This window comes from Micropterus salmoides, unplaced genomic scaffold (genome assembly GCF_014851395.1).
Source record: "Micropterus salmoides isolate LMB-PRFRI ecotype aquatic unplaced genomic scaffold, ASM1485139v1 Ms_hic_scaffold_23, whole genome shotgun sequence".
NCBI lineage: Eukaryota > Metazoa > Chordata > Actinopteri > Centrarchiformes > Centrarchidae > Micropterus > Micropterus salmoides.
Genome location: NW_024041484.1, coordinates 21066487 through 21086124, shown reverse-complemented (window position 1 = coordinate 21086124; position 19638 = coordinate 21066487). Strand labels below are relative to the sequence as shown.

General features: G+C 38.0%; 1 protein-coding gene across 1 annotated transcript; it reads right to left on the bottom strand.

The window, feature by feature from the left end:
- Nucleotides 1–396: 396 nt before the first annotated feature.
- On the bottom strand, nt 397–15695 carry cunh12orf56 (chromosome unknown C12orf56 homolog). The gene is made up of 14 exons (XM_038738600.1): nt 15309–15695; nt 11669–11864; nt 10577–10592; nt 7187–7391; nt 6030–6185; nt 4866–4954; nt 4639–4783; nt 3529–3623; nt 2777–2866; nt 2577–2664; nt 2418–2492; nt 1952–2029; nt 946–1127; nt 397–810 (listed from the first exon to the last, which is right to left on the bottom strand). The coding sequence occupies exons 1-14, from the start codon at nt 15558–15560 to the stop codon at nt 699–701; spliced, it is 1779 nt and encodes a 592-aa protein (XP_038594528.1). The 5' UTR covers nt 15561–15695; the 3' UTR covers nt 397–698.
- Nucleotides 15696–19638: the final 3943 nt, after the last annotated feature.

The window sequence follows — 19638 nt, the reverse complement described above, 5'->3', positions numbered from 1 at the left end:
ATTAATATTTTTATCAGCTTGAGGTTGAACTAATCCATCAGGACAACCTATACATTTGTTAGTTTGTTAGTGATGCGAACAATACAAGTCTTGAATTGATCCAATCTGAAATGTCTCAGCAACTATATGATGGATTGCCACGAAAGTTCGTGCACACGTCCATGCTTCCCAGAGCTACTGACTTTGGTGATCCTCTGACCTTTCCTCTAGGGCCTCAAATAGTGTTTTGTTTTAGTGAAATGTCTCTACAAATTTGATAACAAAATGCAATTTGTTATACACATTTGTCTGTAGACGTTTGACCTGGTTTGTCCTCTCTGGAGTCTAACCAGTACCTTAAATAAGTATAACAGCAGAGGTCTATTCGAGAAATGTTCATTCAGACATGAGAACCGGTTTCAGTAACATGCAGAATTCCCTCCTTTATTAGTAATACCTGGTCAGCTAACACTCATTAAAGCTGGAGAAGATTTCTGATTTAGTCCCTTTCTCCTTCATGTCACAGTCTCTGTATCTTACGACTTAACAGCATTATAGGCAGTTTTTTAACAACCAAATATACATGGTAGAAACAAGTAGTGCTACGTCTGCTGTAATCATTTGTTTCATCTGTATTAGCAGCAGTTCACTCAGACTGTCACACAAAGTCACACACTGTCACAGTGTTTAGGTTTGAGTGCACATGTGTTTGTGTACAATCATCTGTGCTGATTAAGGGTCAGGATCTGCTCGATCAGTTGTAGAGTTGGTTGGCTGATCGGGTAGTGAGGCGGCAGCTTCTCCTCGGCACATGGCAGCTTCACAAAGTACCTGAAGGGAAGAAACACGGACCCTTCAACCCAGATTCTCAACTCAGATTATCAAGGTCTCGTCTTAACACAGAAACCCAATCTTTGTGATTTAAGATTAAGTTGACACTGCGAATTAATGACGACTTCTACAAACCTGAACTCCTCTCTGAAGTTGGACCGGAGGTGTTGTGCCAGCTGGCTGTTGTACTGCAGGCAGGCCAGCAGGAGGCGACAGCGCTGGAATAGTAGAACTGACTGACCAGGACTCAGAAACGATTCCTGTGGTTCTGACAAAACCAGCACCACCTGCTGGGCCTGATAACCAATGAAGGCCAGCTACAGGGAGAGAAGAGATCAGCCTTAAGTCCTCTATTTCAGCAACACAAAGATCTGTTATTTATTTAGTTTAAAGGTCCAGTATGTAATATTCAGGAGGATCTATTGGCAAAAATTGAATATAATATCCATAACTATGTTATCAGTGGTGTATTAAGACCTTACATAATGAACCGTTATGTTTATTATGTTATGGATTTTTTAAACTTCTATCTACATACAACATGGGTGCTGCATAACCTGCTAGAGAAGCAGCTCAAACCATAAAAAACTTCTCTCACAAATGGTCTAGCTCTGTGCAGACTCTGGCCACACAAAGTTTAATTTTGTCATGTTTTGCAGTTATTCACAGAATTCATTTTAATTAGCAACAGCTGGTATGACCTGCTGCTGGCAATTTACCTTAAAACTTTTTTAAAAAGCCCAGTCTCAATTAGATGCCTGTCCCTTTTAGTGGTCTGGTGTGGCGACATGTTTTAACAAAGCGACAGTCAGTGGCCGCTAAAAGTGAAAAGCTACTACGTAAGTGTTTTGTACTCTAATATTTGTAAATAAAAAAAGGGAAAACAGATTTGATAACAGGTGTATTTGTATCAGAGTTGAGGGTATTCATGCATTTTGCCAATCCAGGTGTCAGAACTCAAGAGTCGCTCGCACCAGTAGAGCCCGGCTGTCATTGAGGAGAGCAACGCTACAAAACTAGCAGGCTGAGGTGGACAAAACACAGTGGAGGGCAGTAAAGAAAGAATAGCTTTTTGGTCAGGTTTATTTTAGGATACCAATTTTCGAGACATCTCAGCTAAACAGAGTGACAGTGAGTTTACCAGGTGAGGATGAGGCTGCAGGACTTGGAGGATCCAGCCAACAGACAGGACGTTGTCAGTAGAAGAACATCTGGTGGCCTAAAAGAAGTTTCAATAAAGTGTCACAGGCTGAATTCAAAAGACTGGGTGTGCTGACCGGGAAGTGCTGAAGCCTGTCCTAATCCACAATACTTGTAATACTGCCATACTTTTTCATGTAAAGGTTGATTGTTGTAGAGGTTGGATTTTTTACCCATACAGAATATGCATAGGCCAAATAATTTTGTAATTAAATAATTTGGATTTAGTTGTTAAAAAACAGGTTTTCTCTCAAAGTGGCACCATGTATGATGCTAAGATCATCAGTTGAGGATTAGAGTATAATATCAGCAGTGTTAATGCTAAAACAATAAAAGCAAAGAAGACTTTGCAGATATTAAACATTATCTATGTATGTAAACCAGCAGACCCTGAACAAATTACTCACCTCGTGGCCTAAAAGCAGCATCTCAAACAGCAGAGAGGAGGCAGCGTCCAGATACTCTGCTAGCAAAGCCTGAAGCTAACAGAGACCAGAGAAGGACGACTGTGAGATTGAACACAAATTAAATGATAATATTATTAATGTGAGTAGAAAGCAGCTCACCTCACAGTCCATCAGAGATCGTTGGTTCTGTGTTTGTAGCTCTGGATCACAAATCAAGGCAAGAAGCATTCTGGAGGCCAGAGCGCCTCTGCAGGGAGAAAAAATTACTTTTAAAAAGGGAGCAGAAAATTACATTAATCCATTTAAATGATAAGTTATTCAAATAGACAGACTGAGGAAGACAGAGGTGGGATGTTTACTTTTTGGCAGAGAGCAGGCTGAGTCTGGCCGGCTCGACCTCTGTCTCTCTGAACATGACGGCGAGTGTCTGGACGATCAGAGTGCTCAGTCTGAACAGAAGATTTGAGCTCGTGTTACTCTCAGAGCCTTTGTCCAAATATACCACAGTAAACCGTCACAAACAATGCAGTGATTCACTTCTCTGGACTTTCAACTGTCTCTAAGGTTAAGTCCAGCCACCCTACGGAGAAAACACAATCCAGCCGCTTGTCTCTGCGGTCTCATTCTTTCTGTTACTAGTGTTTATGAGACATGAAAGCAGAAGAAGATCCAGTTGTTGATGATTTTCAGGTGTTTCACTGTGGACAGAGGTCCCAACTAAAATGACCTGGAAATGCTAATGTTTACTATAGGCTGACATTTTTTTGGGAACCCTGTGAGCCATTGGATTCATGTGGGATTCCTGCAGGATGTAAGAAAATTTCACTATTCATCACAGGACTGGGAAGGTACAGGAAAATAAGTCAACCTGGTGTGGACAGGAATAATAGATCTGTTTTTTTATATTTAAATATGCAGTTCTAATAAAAATAAACACTATTCTCTGAAAGGGACAGGAGTGAGACTAAACTGGTCAGTTAAGTGTGTTGAGTAAGAACAGAGCAGCTTACAACCTCAAAGGGCAACTTCCCTGATTGTATTAAAGGTGTAAGCTCAGACACACATTAACCCTCTCTCTCACACACACACACACACTCTCTCTGAAGCTTACAGTAGTTGATCTGCTGTGTAAACTCCTCTGAGGCTCTCACAGTCGTGGAGAGATTCCTCCAGAGACTGAACCAGGAAGACACACACGTCACTGGACTGAAACAGACAGAACAAGACAAGTCTTCACCCAACTGCAACTATAAACCTCCTCAAGTCTATTTTAGTGTCTCTGAGCACCAAAGTGGGGACATTTTGTCTCAAGTTGGATCCCATTTCCACCTGATTTTAACAAAAGCACATTTACTCAAGTACTGCACTGAGGTATTGAGTATTTAATTGTTACATTACTGATAACGATTATACATAGAAAAATATCATAAGCTTATAAAATATATTATTATGGATTAAACAAAACATTTCACTGCCAGTTAAATAAAGGATTGAATGCAATTTTTCATGGTGTTCATTTGCATTCTTTGCATTTACACCTGGTATCAATAAGGATTCTTATATTTGAATTCAGCCCACATTATGATTGGATATCAAAATGTAAATAAGATAAGTTGAGCTGCTGGATTTCAATAAAGTTATTAATTATTTTCATTTCTCAATAAGTGGATTAGTTATTTGTGCTTTAAAATGTCCATCACAGTTTCCTAAAGCCCAAGATGACGTCTCAAATGTCCTGTTTTCTCTGACAAACAGTTCAAAAACACTTGAAGATATTCAGATAGTCATTAACTCAAAACAATGATTATCAAATTAGCTGCTGATTCATTGTGACAAATCAATTAATAGATTAATCGACCAATCATTGCAGCTCTAAACATGTGTATCTTGTTCTCAAGTTTACTGTCAATACACAATTTATTATCTAAAAACTCCGGCAATTTGGGCAACTTGCATTTTTCATTGTTCAGCAATACCTCATGAGAAACCTCATGAAAAAAAAGCAGGTCATGATGTAGATGTTAATTTTAAAAATTCTACTTTTTTTGTTACCATTTTACCCCAATATTTTATTTGTTGTTAAAAATTAAATCTAATTTTGGCTTGAAAAGGGTTCACTGGGTTAAGGCATGTAGTTATGATGTTAGGGGCTAGGGAATGACTAATGTCAAGGAGGGTCCTCGTTAGTACCGAAGTATAAACATGTGCTTGAATGTCTCACCCTCCAGAAGAGTCTGCGTAGTGCGACGTTGCGGTGAGCAGCAGTTTTCAGCTCCTGCAGCAGCAGGTAGAGACTCTCCACACTGATCTCCTCCTGCAGGAGCTCAGAGCTCAGCTGACCAAACAGGTGAGCTGTCCGCTCCCAGCTGCACGCACAAACAGCAGGTCATTAATAATGATTGGGCCTCTGTTATAATCCTGTACTTTGCCACAACAGAGTTTTGTTACCTGATTGCAGGAAGTTGCTTTCCACGAGAGGAGCCGGATGAAGCGCTGCACCTCCTTCTGTAGAGCGGGTCCAACAACAGAGTGGACTTCTGAACACACACACACACACACTAATATGAAGACACTGGAGTGCTGAACATCTCTCCATTAACAAACTACAACAGGTGTATTGCTTTTCTGTAGGGATGTCTCAAGCAGATCAGTGCATTATCAAATAATTAATTGGCATCAACTGAACATCCAAAGACATTTTTTTCAGATACTTTATAATGGTCGGACATGTGGTCACCATGTTTGTAAGACCTTAAAGGGGAACTCTGTTTAGAGTTATTAGTGAGTTCTACTACATATATAAAAAAAATTGCATGTAAGCCTTTTGTGGCTCCAGAGGGAGCTGTGGATTTGAAAGAAGAAGTGAGCTTACCAGACCGCTGTAGCCTGCTGTTCATCTCTGCTAAAGGCTAGCGAGGCTACATTAGCAGCTATTACCGTAAAACACCCAAATGTTGGGTGGCGTTGTGGGTAATGTAGAAAGAAGAATACATGGCATTAGATATTATTATGTGTCAGTGTATGTATCCTTAGTACCTTTTTTGTTTCTTGCATATGTACCAGCTTGTTTTATATCATTCATCCAATGCAGCCAGCTTTTTAATATGCATAAAATAAAGTGTTAAATGCATATGCCATGGTAGACCAAATTGTTTCACACGACTAAGCATTGGAGACAACTTCAGACTCCCTCAAGTGGCCTTTTTTTTGTTATTGGAGCGCCACTACAAGTGCAATGCTGAATCGGTGGAGTGGTCTTTTAAAGGACAAAATGACATGCAACTTTTGATTGTCAACAAATCCCATGAAGAGATAAATCTCAACAATGAATGTATCCTTTCAATTCAAAGCCTGCTATATCCTATTTCGTTGTTCCACAGAGCTCAATAGTTTAAAAAAAAAATTAAACTATGTATTTGTACGCTGTTTTTACATATTTAAGTCTTCAGGAGAAACCAGTAAACTCTGAGTTACAGACAACACCGAATAGTCAGAAAGTATTAACTAACACATTGTTGGTTTTGGTCTTTTTCGTGGAATTTGTTGGCAATAGGAAAAAAGAATTTAACTATGCCACACTAATTCTTCATGTGTGTCTCCATCATCACTCACAATAATGAAGCTGTTCCATGAGCTCTGTAGATGGAGGTAAAGTCTGGACGTATGTGAAACGGCGTACAGATGCAGCTCAGCCTCCCTCTCCTCTCTGCTGTTCACAGAGTCTCTTCTCAACAGGCGAGACAGAACTGAACCGATCCTCCTCGGTACCTGGATCATCACATCAACACAAAATGGGTTGTTGTCTTTGGTGCCATTTTGTATCCCTAAATGTAGAAAGGGCTTTCAGGAGGTGTTTGCTTTCAGTCTCTGAAAGCCATGCCAAGCCAGATACCAAAACAATACTCTTTTCTTTTTTACAGTTCACATAAATTTGGGAACATGTATTAAGTACTCACTGCATCAGCATAGCTGCTTAAACAAAAAATATAGTCTTAAGATAGACAATTCAGATGAAATAACAAGAAAGTAATGAAGTTTGATACACAGGCCGAAGAGTGGAAGCTTTACTGCTTCAGCATCAGCAGCTTGTTTTCTCTCAAATATTTATTGTTGTCTTATTTATTATTTTTGCTTATAAATCTCAAAAGAGACATAAAGCTCAATGTGTTCAATGCGTCTGTTATTTTCAAGCCTCTACTCTTACTTTCCATACTGTAATATTTTACGCTGATGAAAGCAACTGGACTGGACAATATGGCTGAAATCAATGCAACAAAATACTTTAGAGCTGTACAGAAGCCCTAAGCGGCGATTCAAATATAACACACCGGCCAACCCCTGCATTCAGCTCTGGTTTTTTATCTGAAGATCACGAGAAAATTACAGGATAATTTTAACTTTATTTTGATAATAATTTTATCACAGGAAAAATGGAGTTAAAAAAAAATATTTGAATGGATTGCCGTTTAGGACTTCCATAGGGCTGCAACCAACACCTGTTCAATTGTTTTTGCATTTCTTGAATGAGAAGAAAGAAATACAAGAACATTAAAGCATTTGCATGTACATTTACACAAAAGCACTGTGTGATGAAGTTGTTTACATTTTGTGAACTGACTTCCTTCAAGCTACATGTGTCTGTAAAAGCTATGAGAGGTTTATGTGATTCTCAACAGCCTTTTGTGTCTGATGGTCCTCGCTGCCAATTAAGATCACAATTAAAAAACAGCTTTGATGTAAGTTACAACCATCCATCCATCTTCCCGTACCTGGCGAGTTTCAGCAATGTTCAGTCTTTGAGCCAGAGGTGACAGAGGAGAGGTGGGTGAGCTGGTGGGGGAGGTTGCTGTGGATGGAGGCTGGGTAGGAGGGCGTGGGACCCTCAGGAGGCCCAGAGTCTCCGGGTTTGGACAGGAGGCAGAACGTGTGGGCGGTAAAGTATGAACCTCCTCTGTCCTCCTTTCACTGTGGTCCCTGGTGAACAGGGAGAGGTGGATGAGATTAACTTTGACTTGCAGACATTTTGAATTTAATAACATTCTGATGGCTTTGTTCCATTTTGTTGTCCCAACATGATGCAAAATACTGGGAGCAGAAACACTGAACTGGAATGCAGCCGTCATTAAGGTTATTAACGACACTGATTTATTACTGGTATCTGATTGTTTTTTTTTACTTTGCCTTAATTACTAACAAAAACCCCACAAGGCAGATAAATCACTTCAGAGTCAACCGTGACACACCTTTAAACAACATCAATAAAAAAGGCAATACAAGTAAAATAAAACCTTAAACACTTCAAGTTTTCACATTTAACATTATCTAAAATCTGCACTTGTGTGATGTGTTGGACACTCGGGAGCAGCAGAACAAGCTGTAAACACATGACTAACATATAATATCATATTTTAATTATTAGTATTCATTGTGTGCATGACAACAAATTATTTGTTCACTCAGATGAAGTCTGTCCTGATTCAACTGTCTTCAGTTGAGTTGTCTGACGATGCAAAGATTTTCTTTTTTGTCTGACGTGTATTGTGTATTTGCTGACAGCGAATAAAGCTGCCCAGTAATTAAAAAAATAATGATTCAATGACTGTACACCGCTTTCATGTCCCTTACTTCTCTGAATGTGTGTTTAATCACCTCCCAGGGCTGAACTTGAGCAACAAGACAGATACACATGAGACAGCGTTAACATCACACACGTCAGTTTTATAGCAGCATTTGTTGTAACCAGGCAACAATTCAGAGTTCAATGACAGTAAATCTGTTCGGGCTTCCTCTCGTCTCTTAACGACAAACTCAGGGGAGATTTTAAAACACACAACACAGAGGAATTAAAAGGATGAATATAACCCCACTTGACACGACAAACTAAAAAAACAGGATGCAAAGAACGACATGGATCCAAATAGTTACAAACTCACATAATTCATTTATTCACTCTATAATTTAACAAGGATGACGGTGTTTACAGAAAGCCTAATATTCAGTTCATATTCTATTTTGTTTTCCTAAAAGCAATTTGGGGACATGCAATTCATCCTGGAAGGAAATTTTACTTCAGAGTTTCACACAAAATGTTTATATGAAGTAGAGCTGAAACTACAGTACAAATGTTTTTAATTGTAATTCTTATGATGATACATACTCTGGTAACTGAAATAAGGTCAAGGTTAAGGTGCTAAAGTGGACTAACTCTTACTTTAAAGTAACTGACTTCAATTTTAATCTTCTCTTGATAGTTGTTTTGTAGATCTGTCTTGAAGACAACTCATATTACATTTTTTTTTAGATTTAAAGTTATTTAAAAGATAAAATTATTGGTGACAGTATGTTGGCAGAGATAACATCTTTTTTTACATAAACATATTGTATGGGAAACCATTTCTGAAAAATAACCCCCAAATTAGGCTGGTTAAGAGTGGTGAAGCAGGTTTTACACTGACTGGCTCTCGATTAAAATATACTGTACTAATCGTAGAGGTGTCCTGGTGGACACATGGTTAAGACATACCATTCTTCCTTCAAATGTAATACAAGTTGTTTTTAAACACCGAAATGTCATAAATCTTAAATGTCTTCAGCTTCTTAAATGTGAAGATTTCTTTGTTTTTATCAAATCAAATATCTCTGGTCAGATAAAACAATCAATTTAAAGGCTAGGTCCATGAGAACTTGCGATATGCGTTTTTGGCTATTATTAATAATAGTCTGCAAATTCATTAACAATTAAAGTAATCATTAGTTGCAGTTCTAAATGTTAAATATACTATTTGTTGTTTATATACTGGAAAAATGCTGCGTACGTTTTAATTCCATTTCTGAAACAAATAAATACATTTGGATCTCAGTCAAAGAAAATTAAACTTTTATAAAATGTTGGTTGTTGATGGTTGCACTTCTTTAAACATCCTCACTGAACAATGATAATGAGCAGCAGGTGAACTGAAGTGAAACATGTCTCGTTTTTCTTAAATAAGTCATGAGTTACCTGAGACACTGAGGAGGATTCATTATAGAGCCCGGTTTTAGTGAGGCAGCTTTCATTTAACGCATTATTTAGTAGTTTACCAACCGAAAGTGGAAGGTATTGGTCACTTGTTGTGAAATGTTTTGACATTTTAATGGAGGTCAGTGATCACAAACACACACGTATATAAATGCAGGTATGTACACTTGTAAGCTCCTAAAGTTTAACCCTCCACCTTCTTTCTCCCTCATTCTCTTGTGGCCTTGCAGACAACAAAAGCTGTAAAGGTTTTATAGCTCAAAGAGTTTGCCTGTTTCCATGACTCCCAGACAGAATCTCTACAGCACACTGACAGGAGGGGGAAAAAGCAAAATCAGATAAATTTGGAAGCTGAAAGTCTTAAGGGTCAAATAATTCCTTTAGTTCTGAATCAAAAAAAAAGCCCTAATCTAGTGTTTACAGAGTTCAGCCCAGCGAGAATTTAGTCATTAGAATTACTGTGCTTCTCCAGGGTGCAGAGAGGCAAACATGCACGAGGGTCACACACCTGAGACGATTCATTCAAGACGCAGGACCACACACTTGGCGTTTATAATAAACAATTTCAGAGTGGTGGTGCAAGGGATCTTACAGAAACTTCCATGATCAAATGTGACTTCAGTATAGACAAGCACAGAGGTAGACTGTCGTCGTCAGATAGTTGCATTTGTGTGTACTATGTTTTGCACAGAAAACCCAAAAAAAGAGAATAAAACTGTGGATGAACCAATGAACCTGAGGCTGAATATTTACGATTCAAAATCAGGGTGCCTCCGATCTAGTCTGCGAGTTTAAGATTATGTCTGTAAAGCCCTCCGGCCAGCCTTGGCTCGTGAACGCCCCTGCGATTGTCGGGAGGAGAAAATTAGACCGAAAATCGTCCCAGTTATCCTCTAGTGTGTGGCCAGCATAAGTCAGAAGTCAACATAGTAAAAATACTCAGTACAATAAGAAACCAAGCAAATATAAAGCATCTTTTATAAGGCCATTAACAGAACTTTACCAAATGAATCCTGAAATCCAGCACTTGCTCTTCACTTGGTTTCAGATTTGCTTTGGACGAGGAACGTGATAGCATGACACAGAAGTAGTGTATTTAACAATGAATGTGAATGTGTGTGTGTGTGTGTGTAATGCTTACCTCTGTGCAGGATATCCTGTGGGGGAAATAAAAAGACACAGGATGGTTTGAGTTACAGCTGAATGTACCAGAGGAAAGGAACCAAGAACTAACACATGAGCTCTGTGCTGTTGTTTGTCACAGAGTAGATGTAACTGACATTTGAACCGCTGTCACTGCACCTTACAACTACTCACAGTCCACGCACACTTCAAATACAATTTAAAATACTTTTATGGCTTATGTAAGAAAATCTCATTTACAGCAGCAATATGTTTAGACTCAAATAAATTTGTCATTACCTGACATGTAAGTGCCAATATGACGAACGTTTGAGGTTTATCTTCTGTACCCCTATATTCACTTTCATGCGACTCCTCCCTATAAACAGGGTCTCCCACCCTTACCCCTTACATTTTGCTCTTACTCCATGGGGGATGTGAGCAACATCGTGGTCATAAAACTTTACGTGTTCTGGCATTCCTGTTAAACTGTGTTTATAAGTTCACTTGCTAGCTTAGACTTGTGTAGTACGCTAATATATTCTCATCTCATTTAATTTGTGTAGGGGCTCAAGTTACATCATCACATCTGACCGGAGGATTTTGTTCTTTACCTTTTTATGTCAGGTGTGTTTTATGTGGTTTATTGTATTGCTCTGCCCTTTTACCATTGTACTCCACGAGAGAGGGGCTCAACTTACACCATCACAACTGACCAAGCAGGAAGCTTCCGGTCAGAGAACTGAGGCCAACGCAGAAGTCCCTTAAACCTGCTTTCTATCGAACAGCCAGCAGGGGGCGACTCTTCTGGTTGCAAAAAGAAGTCCGGCTCCAATAGAAATAATGGCAAAATGACCCTACTTCTCACCCGAATAATTACCTCAATTACACTTACTAAGTATTTTACTCGTCAAATGACATTTCTGCTGCTTTTATTAATTAAGCATCTAGTGATATTTCACTTGTTTTCAACTGCTAGTTCAAAGCAAGGTTTCCAAAGACAGTGCCTACACGGCTTCAGCTTGAAATTGAAATGCTTCTAGTGGTTACACTTCAACTCCGCTTTGAGCTCAACCAAATTTTAAAACAGCATATAAACACTCGTCTTTACCTTCTAAGGTGTGTGCTGTTGTTGGGTATAAGCTGTTTCTGCGAGAAGGCGGGGCTGCAGGAGGAAGTCCCTCCCTCCTGTCTCTCCTCAGCCAATCACGCCCCTTCGCAGCAGGCTTTTCGGTGACATAGGTGATTCGTATATGCTGGCAGAGCTCCCTGTCCTTCCCACGGAGGAAGTCTGGGAGGTCGTTGACCTGTTTAGATAAAACAGAGAAAAAGATCTGTCTTTGTGATGTTTAGCCTCATGTACAGCATCCCATCACCTCAATACTCACATATTTTCTGTTGTGTTTTAGTGATGTTAACTTAATGTTTTGGATAAATTTCACTTAAATAAGTTAGTTAAATAGAAGAATAGGTCCCGTTTTGCACACAAAAAATTTTTAATTAATGAACGAAACGGCAATATTAAAATTCAGAATATTGTCATTCTCTGTATTTCTTCTATTTATTTATTTATTAGATATTTATTTGTTTATTCAGATTTGTTTTTAATATTATTTTTATATTATTGATGTATTTATATATTTGTTCATTTCTGCTTTAATTTATTTGGATATTTATTTATACATTTATTTATGTAGATTTTTTAATTATTATATTTTCTGTATGTTTCGGTATCTCTATTTTTTCAAATGTCTTTCAATATTTGCTCTTTTATTTATTTATTTTGACTTTTTTTCTTCAATACCACGTTTTAGTATTTTATAATTCTTTTAAAAAATCATTACAGGCAAAGATTAGACTCAGGTTGACAGTTCTATATCTGCGACCGAAGTGGACAACTCTATATAAAAAAGCTTAACACCTGCTTGAACCATAGTGAGGTCAACATAGACCATAATCTGACGTTTAATGCAGATCGGATTAAGAAGTAGAAGTTAAACCTCTAAACTCTGAACTACGTGACATAACAAGTTAATAGGTTATTACCAAGGCCGTAGGTTTGGTCTCAACATTGGTAGGGACACAACAACCAACATATTATGTGTTCGTATATTGAGCTTGAATCTATTTTAAACCCCTCGCTAATCTAGTCAAGCTGCTGGATCAATCAATTTTAATCTAAGGATAATGGCTTCCTGATTAGTTCGTGTCCTTAGTGGAAAGGAATATTCACTTGTACTGTGTGTTGCAGAGATATGCAAGAAGATTATTTGTTCTTCATCCAATTTTTTATCTTATCTTTCATGATATGTAACACTGACATCTGGAATATATTTAATTAGCTGAGAAATTAAAGCAAAGCATCATTTACTCCCGTTTACTCCTGTTATAGTTATTTTAAAGTCACGTCACCTGAACAAGCTTTCAGATATTCAGACTTCCTGTCACTTTATCTATTTAACAGGCAAATAATTGAAAGGAAGGTCCGTTCACTGTGGCAATCAAACAAATATAAAGAAAAGATAGTCAGAACCAATGTGAAGAACACATTTCCTGATTGGCTTTGTTTTATAATTGTTGCTCATTTAAAGACGTCACACTCGACTCTGGGAACTGGTTTTCACTATTTTGTTTAACAGATTACCCGTTGAAAAAATTAGTTGCAGACTAAAAGACACCATGTATACTATTAATAGCTGCGCTTGATCAATAATGATAGTTGCAGTCGCACGCGATTATGAATAAATCGTGCTGCAATCATGCTTTATATTTAAAGTAAAAGCAAAAGAAACAGAGAGCATCAGGTGACCTCCATGCTTATCTCCATCGCTTGTTAAAAATAATGTTTTTCCAGGTGCAGCACTTAAAGGATAATTCAGTTTCTTTAAACCTGGGCTCTATTTTCACATATTTTGGTGTTGAAATTACTAGAATCTGTGTAGTAGATGGCTTCAGCCGCCGGTAGAAACGAGAAGTTTGTTGTGGACGTAGAGGAACTGCTAGCAAGACTTTATTTCCTAATGTTACTCCAACACAACGAACTCCTCTCTCCAACTCTGACTCACGTTTCCACTGTTGTCTTCCTGCAACAACTGGCCTCTCACAAGATTACAGATCTTGAATTATCCTTGAGCAAGACTTCTGTTTCTTGTTAAAAACAAGGGGTTTAACCGGGTGTTAGAGCTGCAACAATTAATCGATTTGTTGTCGACTAGTAAATTATTAACAAACTATTTTGATAATCGATTAATTCGTTTGAGTGACCTTTGATTTCAGCTTCTTAAATCTGAAAATTTTCTGGTTTCTTTGCTCCTCTGTGACAGTAAACCAAACATCTTTGGTTTGTGGACAAAAGACATTTGAAGACGTGTTCTTGGGCTTTGAGAAACACTGATCAACATTTTTCATAATATTCTGAAATCTTATAAACCAAACAACTAGACAGTTTAATCGAGAAAATAATGATTGACTGATTGATCAGCTATGAAAATAATCATTTGCATTATGTTGTCAGACACCTGGTATAACAGTGTGAGCCTGTCAGTGACAAAAATAAGCACTTTTTGTGGACGTAATTTTGACGGACACAATTTCCCCAAAGGAATATGTTGGAGCCAATGCAGCCGGTTCATGGGTCAACTGGTTAATTCTTTATTAAGCTGTTGAATATAAGTTAAGTAAAGCATAATCATCTGACATGATAAAGTCCTTCTGGTTCGTCCTGCTTTTCCATCTGGTCTTGGGTCCCTTTAAGATCTTTATTATTTCAGTTTTATGCTCATATGTTAAACATTCTCCAAATAATGACTTTAATCAATCGACCACACAGAAAATATGTGGCAGGTCTTCCAGCAATGAGAAACTGTCCGGACAGCGTGAGGAATGGGTCCATTAACAGGTTAATTCAGCTGTGGCTGGATCAATATGGTTGAAAACAGTTTACAAATTTAAATAACTGCTAATAATAAGATTTGTTTCATTCTTCTTCACAAATAGAGTGTTTTATAACAGCAGAAAACGTGTGAGTTGAAACCAGGAAGATCTGAGTTCAAATCAACAGCAGGAGACTAGTTATGACAGTATGATGTATGTTTTATGTTTAAATTGTCACACAGTTAGAGCTGCAAACAATTATTGATTCATAAATGGTTTTCTCCAATAATCGGTTGTAAAATGTCAGAAAATTGTGCAAAATGCCAATCCTAAAAATCTCTCTGAAACCTAAAAACATTCAGTTTCTATCAATAAGACAAAGAAAAAAAACGTAGGCTGCATCTGCTAAACTGAGAATCTGGAGATCACTTGATTCAATTAATCAGTGATTAAGATATTTGCTGATAAATATTCAATGAATTGATAGACTGATCAACCAAACTATTTTGATAATTTATCTTCTAATTAATATTTTTCAAACACAATGCCAAAAGGAAATGGCAATTTGCCTAAAGGGCCACTTGCTGTCTGCTTGACCGACTCTCTCTGAGGAAGGCCAAGAGACCCGGCTGAAAGCTCTGGAAACATGAAGAAAGTGGATCAAACTTAAAATTGCTCTTGAGATTGCAGTGGACGTGTTTCACTATTCTTGACATTGAATGAAATAATCTGCTGCCCTATAGCCAATTATGTTTCTGTCAATCGACAAGACTAATTGATTAATGATGTTTCTGCTGGTCACTGTGGTGAAGCAGCTTTTACTGTAAATTGAAAAAGTGGAATCTGACTTTACTTTTTGGTTTCTCTTTTAAACTCACCAGCTCGATGTCCCGCACGCACTTGAAGTTAAAAACTGCGGTGAGCGTGCGCGGCGGATACTCGGTGAGGTACACGCTCTCGTCGCTCAGCACCACGTGCATGTACACCTTGTTGATGGTCTCCGAAATCACCACGCAAGGTTCGTAAACTCGGATCCGCTCGTACACCGTCCGCTCCGTGTTCCGCTTCAGGAAGGAGTCCAGCTTGATGTTTCGGCGGGCGAGGAGCGAACCGGAGCCGGTCCGAGCCATGGCGGTACCGGCGGAGCAGTTAGTGACCCTTATGAGACGTCAACCTCCACTTTCGCGCGAGGCAGGTGATCCGCTGTCGCTTTCCATTCGTTAGGTTCGTCCTTAACGTACATGAAAACCACTACGCGGGTGATGGTGTTGGTCTGGTCCCGCTCCAGGACACTGAGCAGGTAATCAGCCGCTGCCTCGCTTCGTGAGCGCGCACAGCTCTCTGATTGGTCCGCACGGGGAAGAGGAACGCTGCTGATTGGCCAGAAGATAAAGGCTTATTTCATAATTTAAAAGCAGCTTTGAGCTCAGACTTTTCCACCCACTTTAATCCAGACAGTGGAAAGTATAAAATTAGGGATGTTAAATAGGAAAGCCTATTTGTATGCTTTATTTTGCAATCAGATTTAAAGAGTAACTAACAGGTTGATAACAGTCTCTTTTTTTTATTTATTTTTTTATGGGGGGGGTAAGGTATACTCAACATTTCACGTAAATGATCATTTCAGAGATAAATGTACAGATTTATTAGCATAAAGGCAGAAATTCTGGGGGAAAAGTAGGAGTCTAAATATAACCTACTGGAATTAACCAATTAAATTTGCTGTTTGTTTAATTAAACATAACTTAGTTTAGGCATATATGCAGTATCACCTTAAAATGAGTTTTGACAAGGGCCCTCTTTTCAAGACAGAAACTCAAGACCATAATAAAGCAATAGCTGTGTAAGGCTGTTATGTCTGCTGATATCACGCTTTAGAGTGCATTTTCCCAAATATCTATACATCACAGGGGCAGCTGGTAATCCAGCCTTGTGGGTGGGACAGATAATGGTGTACATAAATCACCATTCAGTGGTGCTTTAAAGAACTATATCAATCAAGTAATAAACTAAATTACCCTAGTTCTCTAGATAAGTCTGTCATTTTCAATTTAGTCATATTAGCACAAACAAGTGGTGTGTTAATATGTGGTCAAAGTCCAGGATCTGCAGCCTTAAAGGGAAAACAAGGAAATTCAGATGATGGAGGTCGTCACTTAACATGTTGGCGGAGAAAACTTTTTCACTTCTCAGTTTTAATTTGAATTAAATCAGCTTCAGATTAACATTCAGTAAAACAGCTTCCCCCCATTTCCAAATGCATGATGTTTGTTTTATACTGGGTCCTAAAATTCAATGTGAAGTCATAATAACGCTGCATAACTACATGTGGATAATGAAAATGTATTTGCAATTGGAATATTATTAGTGTTCGTATTTCTCCTCAAATTAAGGTCGCCGGAGGAGATGTGCCTTGAATAAAGTCTGCTGAGTAATATCAGTGTTGTTGCAGTTTCCAGAAGTTACCAGTAGAGGACGGCAGTTTCTAGGTTACTTTAATACCCGGTCTCATGTATATTTGACACAGCCAGTCCACCTTCATGCTTTAGTTGTGTATGTTATCATAAATATTTAGACTCTTTTCTGTTTCTTAGTGCTGAATAATTAAATTAATAAAACACCGTGTTACTAAGAGACATTTTGGGTTTATGTAAACCTGGAAAAATGTTGAAAATCCTCCTTCTGTGCCTCATCTTCCTCTTAGTGGCCCTTTCTAACACACACACACACACACACACAAACACACAGGGGCGGTGGCTGCAGCTTTGAAGGGAAGCTTTGTAAATGGATGCTGAGATGAACGCTGAGTTGTTTTGGAGACCAAAACACACACACACACACACACCATGAGGGAAATGAAGGCAGTGTTGTTTTACAGAGGAACACACTCAGTCTTTTATGCAGCTCTGTAAGAAGACTGAGACACTATAGACACACAAACTGGGTTCCAACTAATCAGGGTTTGTGTGTTGAGGCTGCTGTTTAATATATTGAGACATTTTCCTTATTAAACCCCCCAAATTCAGTATTTTACACACACGTAAAAAAAATAACCCTGCTAATAAAGAAGCTTTAAGAACTGGGTCAGTAAAATGTAGAATTTAACACAAAGGTTTAGCTGAAACAAAGTCAAAATTTCTTGTTGTTTTCAGAAGCTTTCAACCACATCTCATGGGCTTTCTTAGCGACAACCTCGTCAGTTGCAAATTAAGGTATAACTGGGCCTATTGTTGCTGACTTGACAAGTAATGGAAGAAGTACTCAGATCTTTTTTTTAAGTAAAAGTAGCAATACCTCACGTAAAGGTCCTACATTCAAAATATTATTCAAGTAAAAATACAAAAGTAGCATCGAAATATACTTAAAGTACCAAAAGTAAATGTATTTGTCGTGCAGAATGGCTTGTTTCAGAGTAATGTATATTATATTATTAAATTTGAATAAGTGATGCGTTAATTTACAGCGGGTAAATTACTTAATACAATGCAAGCTTATGAATTTCAATCAATGAAGTCTTATCTTAACCAATAATAATACATCATAATTTATCTTTATCTGCAAAGGAACTTAAATGATCAACTAAATGTAGAGGAGTACAATATTTGAGATGTAGGGAAGTAGAAGTATAAAGTGGAGACATCCAGTACAGTACACGCACAGCACACACTGAGTTTTATTCAAATAGGTAGGCTACACTTGAATTTTACTGCAGTTGAACTTGCTGGATGTGAAATATTTACCAAAGTAATAAGAACACATGACAGACTGCATATTGCTCAGGTAGTTAATGGTAATGGTGGACATGTGAATGTGTTGCAACACTAAAAGAGTACATCTCAATCAGAGGTTAACGTGTGCAAACACGTGGAAAAACAGACATGGAATAAGTCTCATATATCTGACATGTGGAAACATGGAAGCTTTCAGATGTTTTTACTTTGTTTAGTTTAACTGTCAGAGTTTAGAGTTATTTTACTCCCATGTCTGTGGTTCTGGTCAGCTGGGCCGCACTGTACTCCGTCATCATCATCATCTTCATCATCATCAGTGTGTGTTTGTGTGCAGCTACAAATAAAAGTAAGTGGGCTGACTGGTCACACTGTCGTCTTTGTTCTGCAGAAGAAGAAAAACAGTCACATTTCCACCAGAGAGAGGGAGAATATAGCCCCTTACCACACAACACACACACACACACACATTGTGGCATTTTCAATTCTGGTAATGAGGTTTAAAGTTCAAACTCTAAAAATGCAACCACATTTGTGCTGCCACTCAAGAATTTGGTGTTTTTCCTATTATAAACACTTTTTCTTGTAAAAGAATCGTTTCTCTGTGTGCATGATTTCTTGATTTGTCTAGTTCTTAGCGTCAAAAAAAAAATCTATAACATGCATCTTCCAATCACATGTAAATCTATCTGACTGTGTGCAAAAATCCGTTGCAAAAACCAAAACTGACCTTGAGCTTTCTGAAAAAGCTTTTCATTAATGCTAGCACACTGGTTATATTTATTACATGTCTCATTTGTTGTTTTTATTACCATTATTGTCTTTATCTTATATTATTGTTGGGTATTTCTTTTTGTATTATTATATTTTGTTTTAATTTGCCTCCTGAAATGTTTTATGCCTGGTCCAAACATGTAAAGAACTTTGTTTTGAAAAATGCAATATTATTATAATTATACAATCGAGCCAATACCCAACTCACATTTAATCAAATATTGAACATATATTGGAGTTTCGCATTTTGTGGGACTTTTTACTTTTAATTAAGTACATTTACTGGTTACTTTGAAGTATATATAGCTATTTAATTCCATAAAGCTATTGCTATTATGACAAAATACATTTGAGAAGTTGATTTGTGAAAGACAGGACTTCCTGCTTATAGTGTGGTATTTTGTTCTATTACCTACTTCCAATATGGATTTTAGTTGGGCTATGTTATGGCTTTAGGTTGTAATTTATAGTTTCTGTCTCTCCTTCTGTCACAATAACCCACAATTTAGACATTGTTCTTAATCAAAGGGTGTGCGCTTGCCTGTAAGAAGGACAAAGGATACAAAGAGGAGCAACAACGACAGGAAAATGAAAGGAAGACAAAACTCTGTGTTTTTCTGTGTGTGGAGCAGTTGATCGTCTCTGTTTCCTCCCAACAGATCAGGCAGGCTGACGTACAGAGCAGCATCTGTCTGTCCTGCTCCAG

Excerpts from the sequence above, each read along its gene's own strand:
- cunh12orf56 (XM_038738600.1), bottom strand. The coding sequence starts at position 15,560 with ATGGCTCGGACCGGCTCCGGTTCGCTCCTCGCCCGCCGAAACATCAAG. Across the intron at positions 2,867-3,528 it reads TACACAGCAGATCAACTACT|ACTGAGCACTCTGATCGTCC; the intron begins GTAAGCTTCAGA and ends TCTTCTGTTCAG. Across the intron at positions 2,030-2,417 it reads TGCTGCTTTTAGGCCACGAG|GCCACCAGATGTTCTTCTAC; the intron begins GTGAGTAATTTG and ends AACTTCTTTTAG.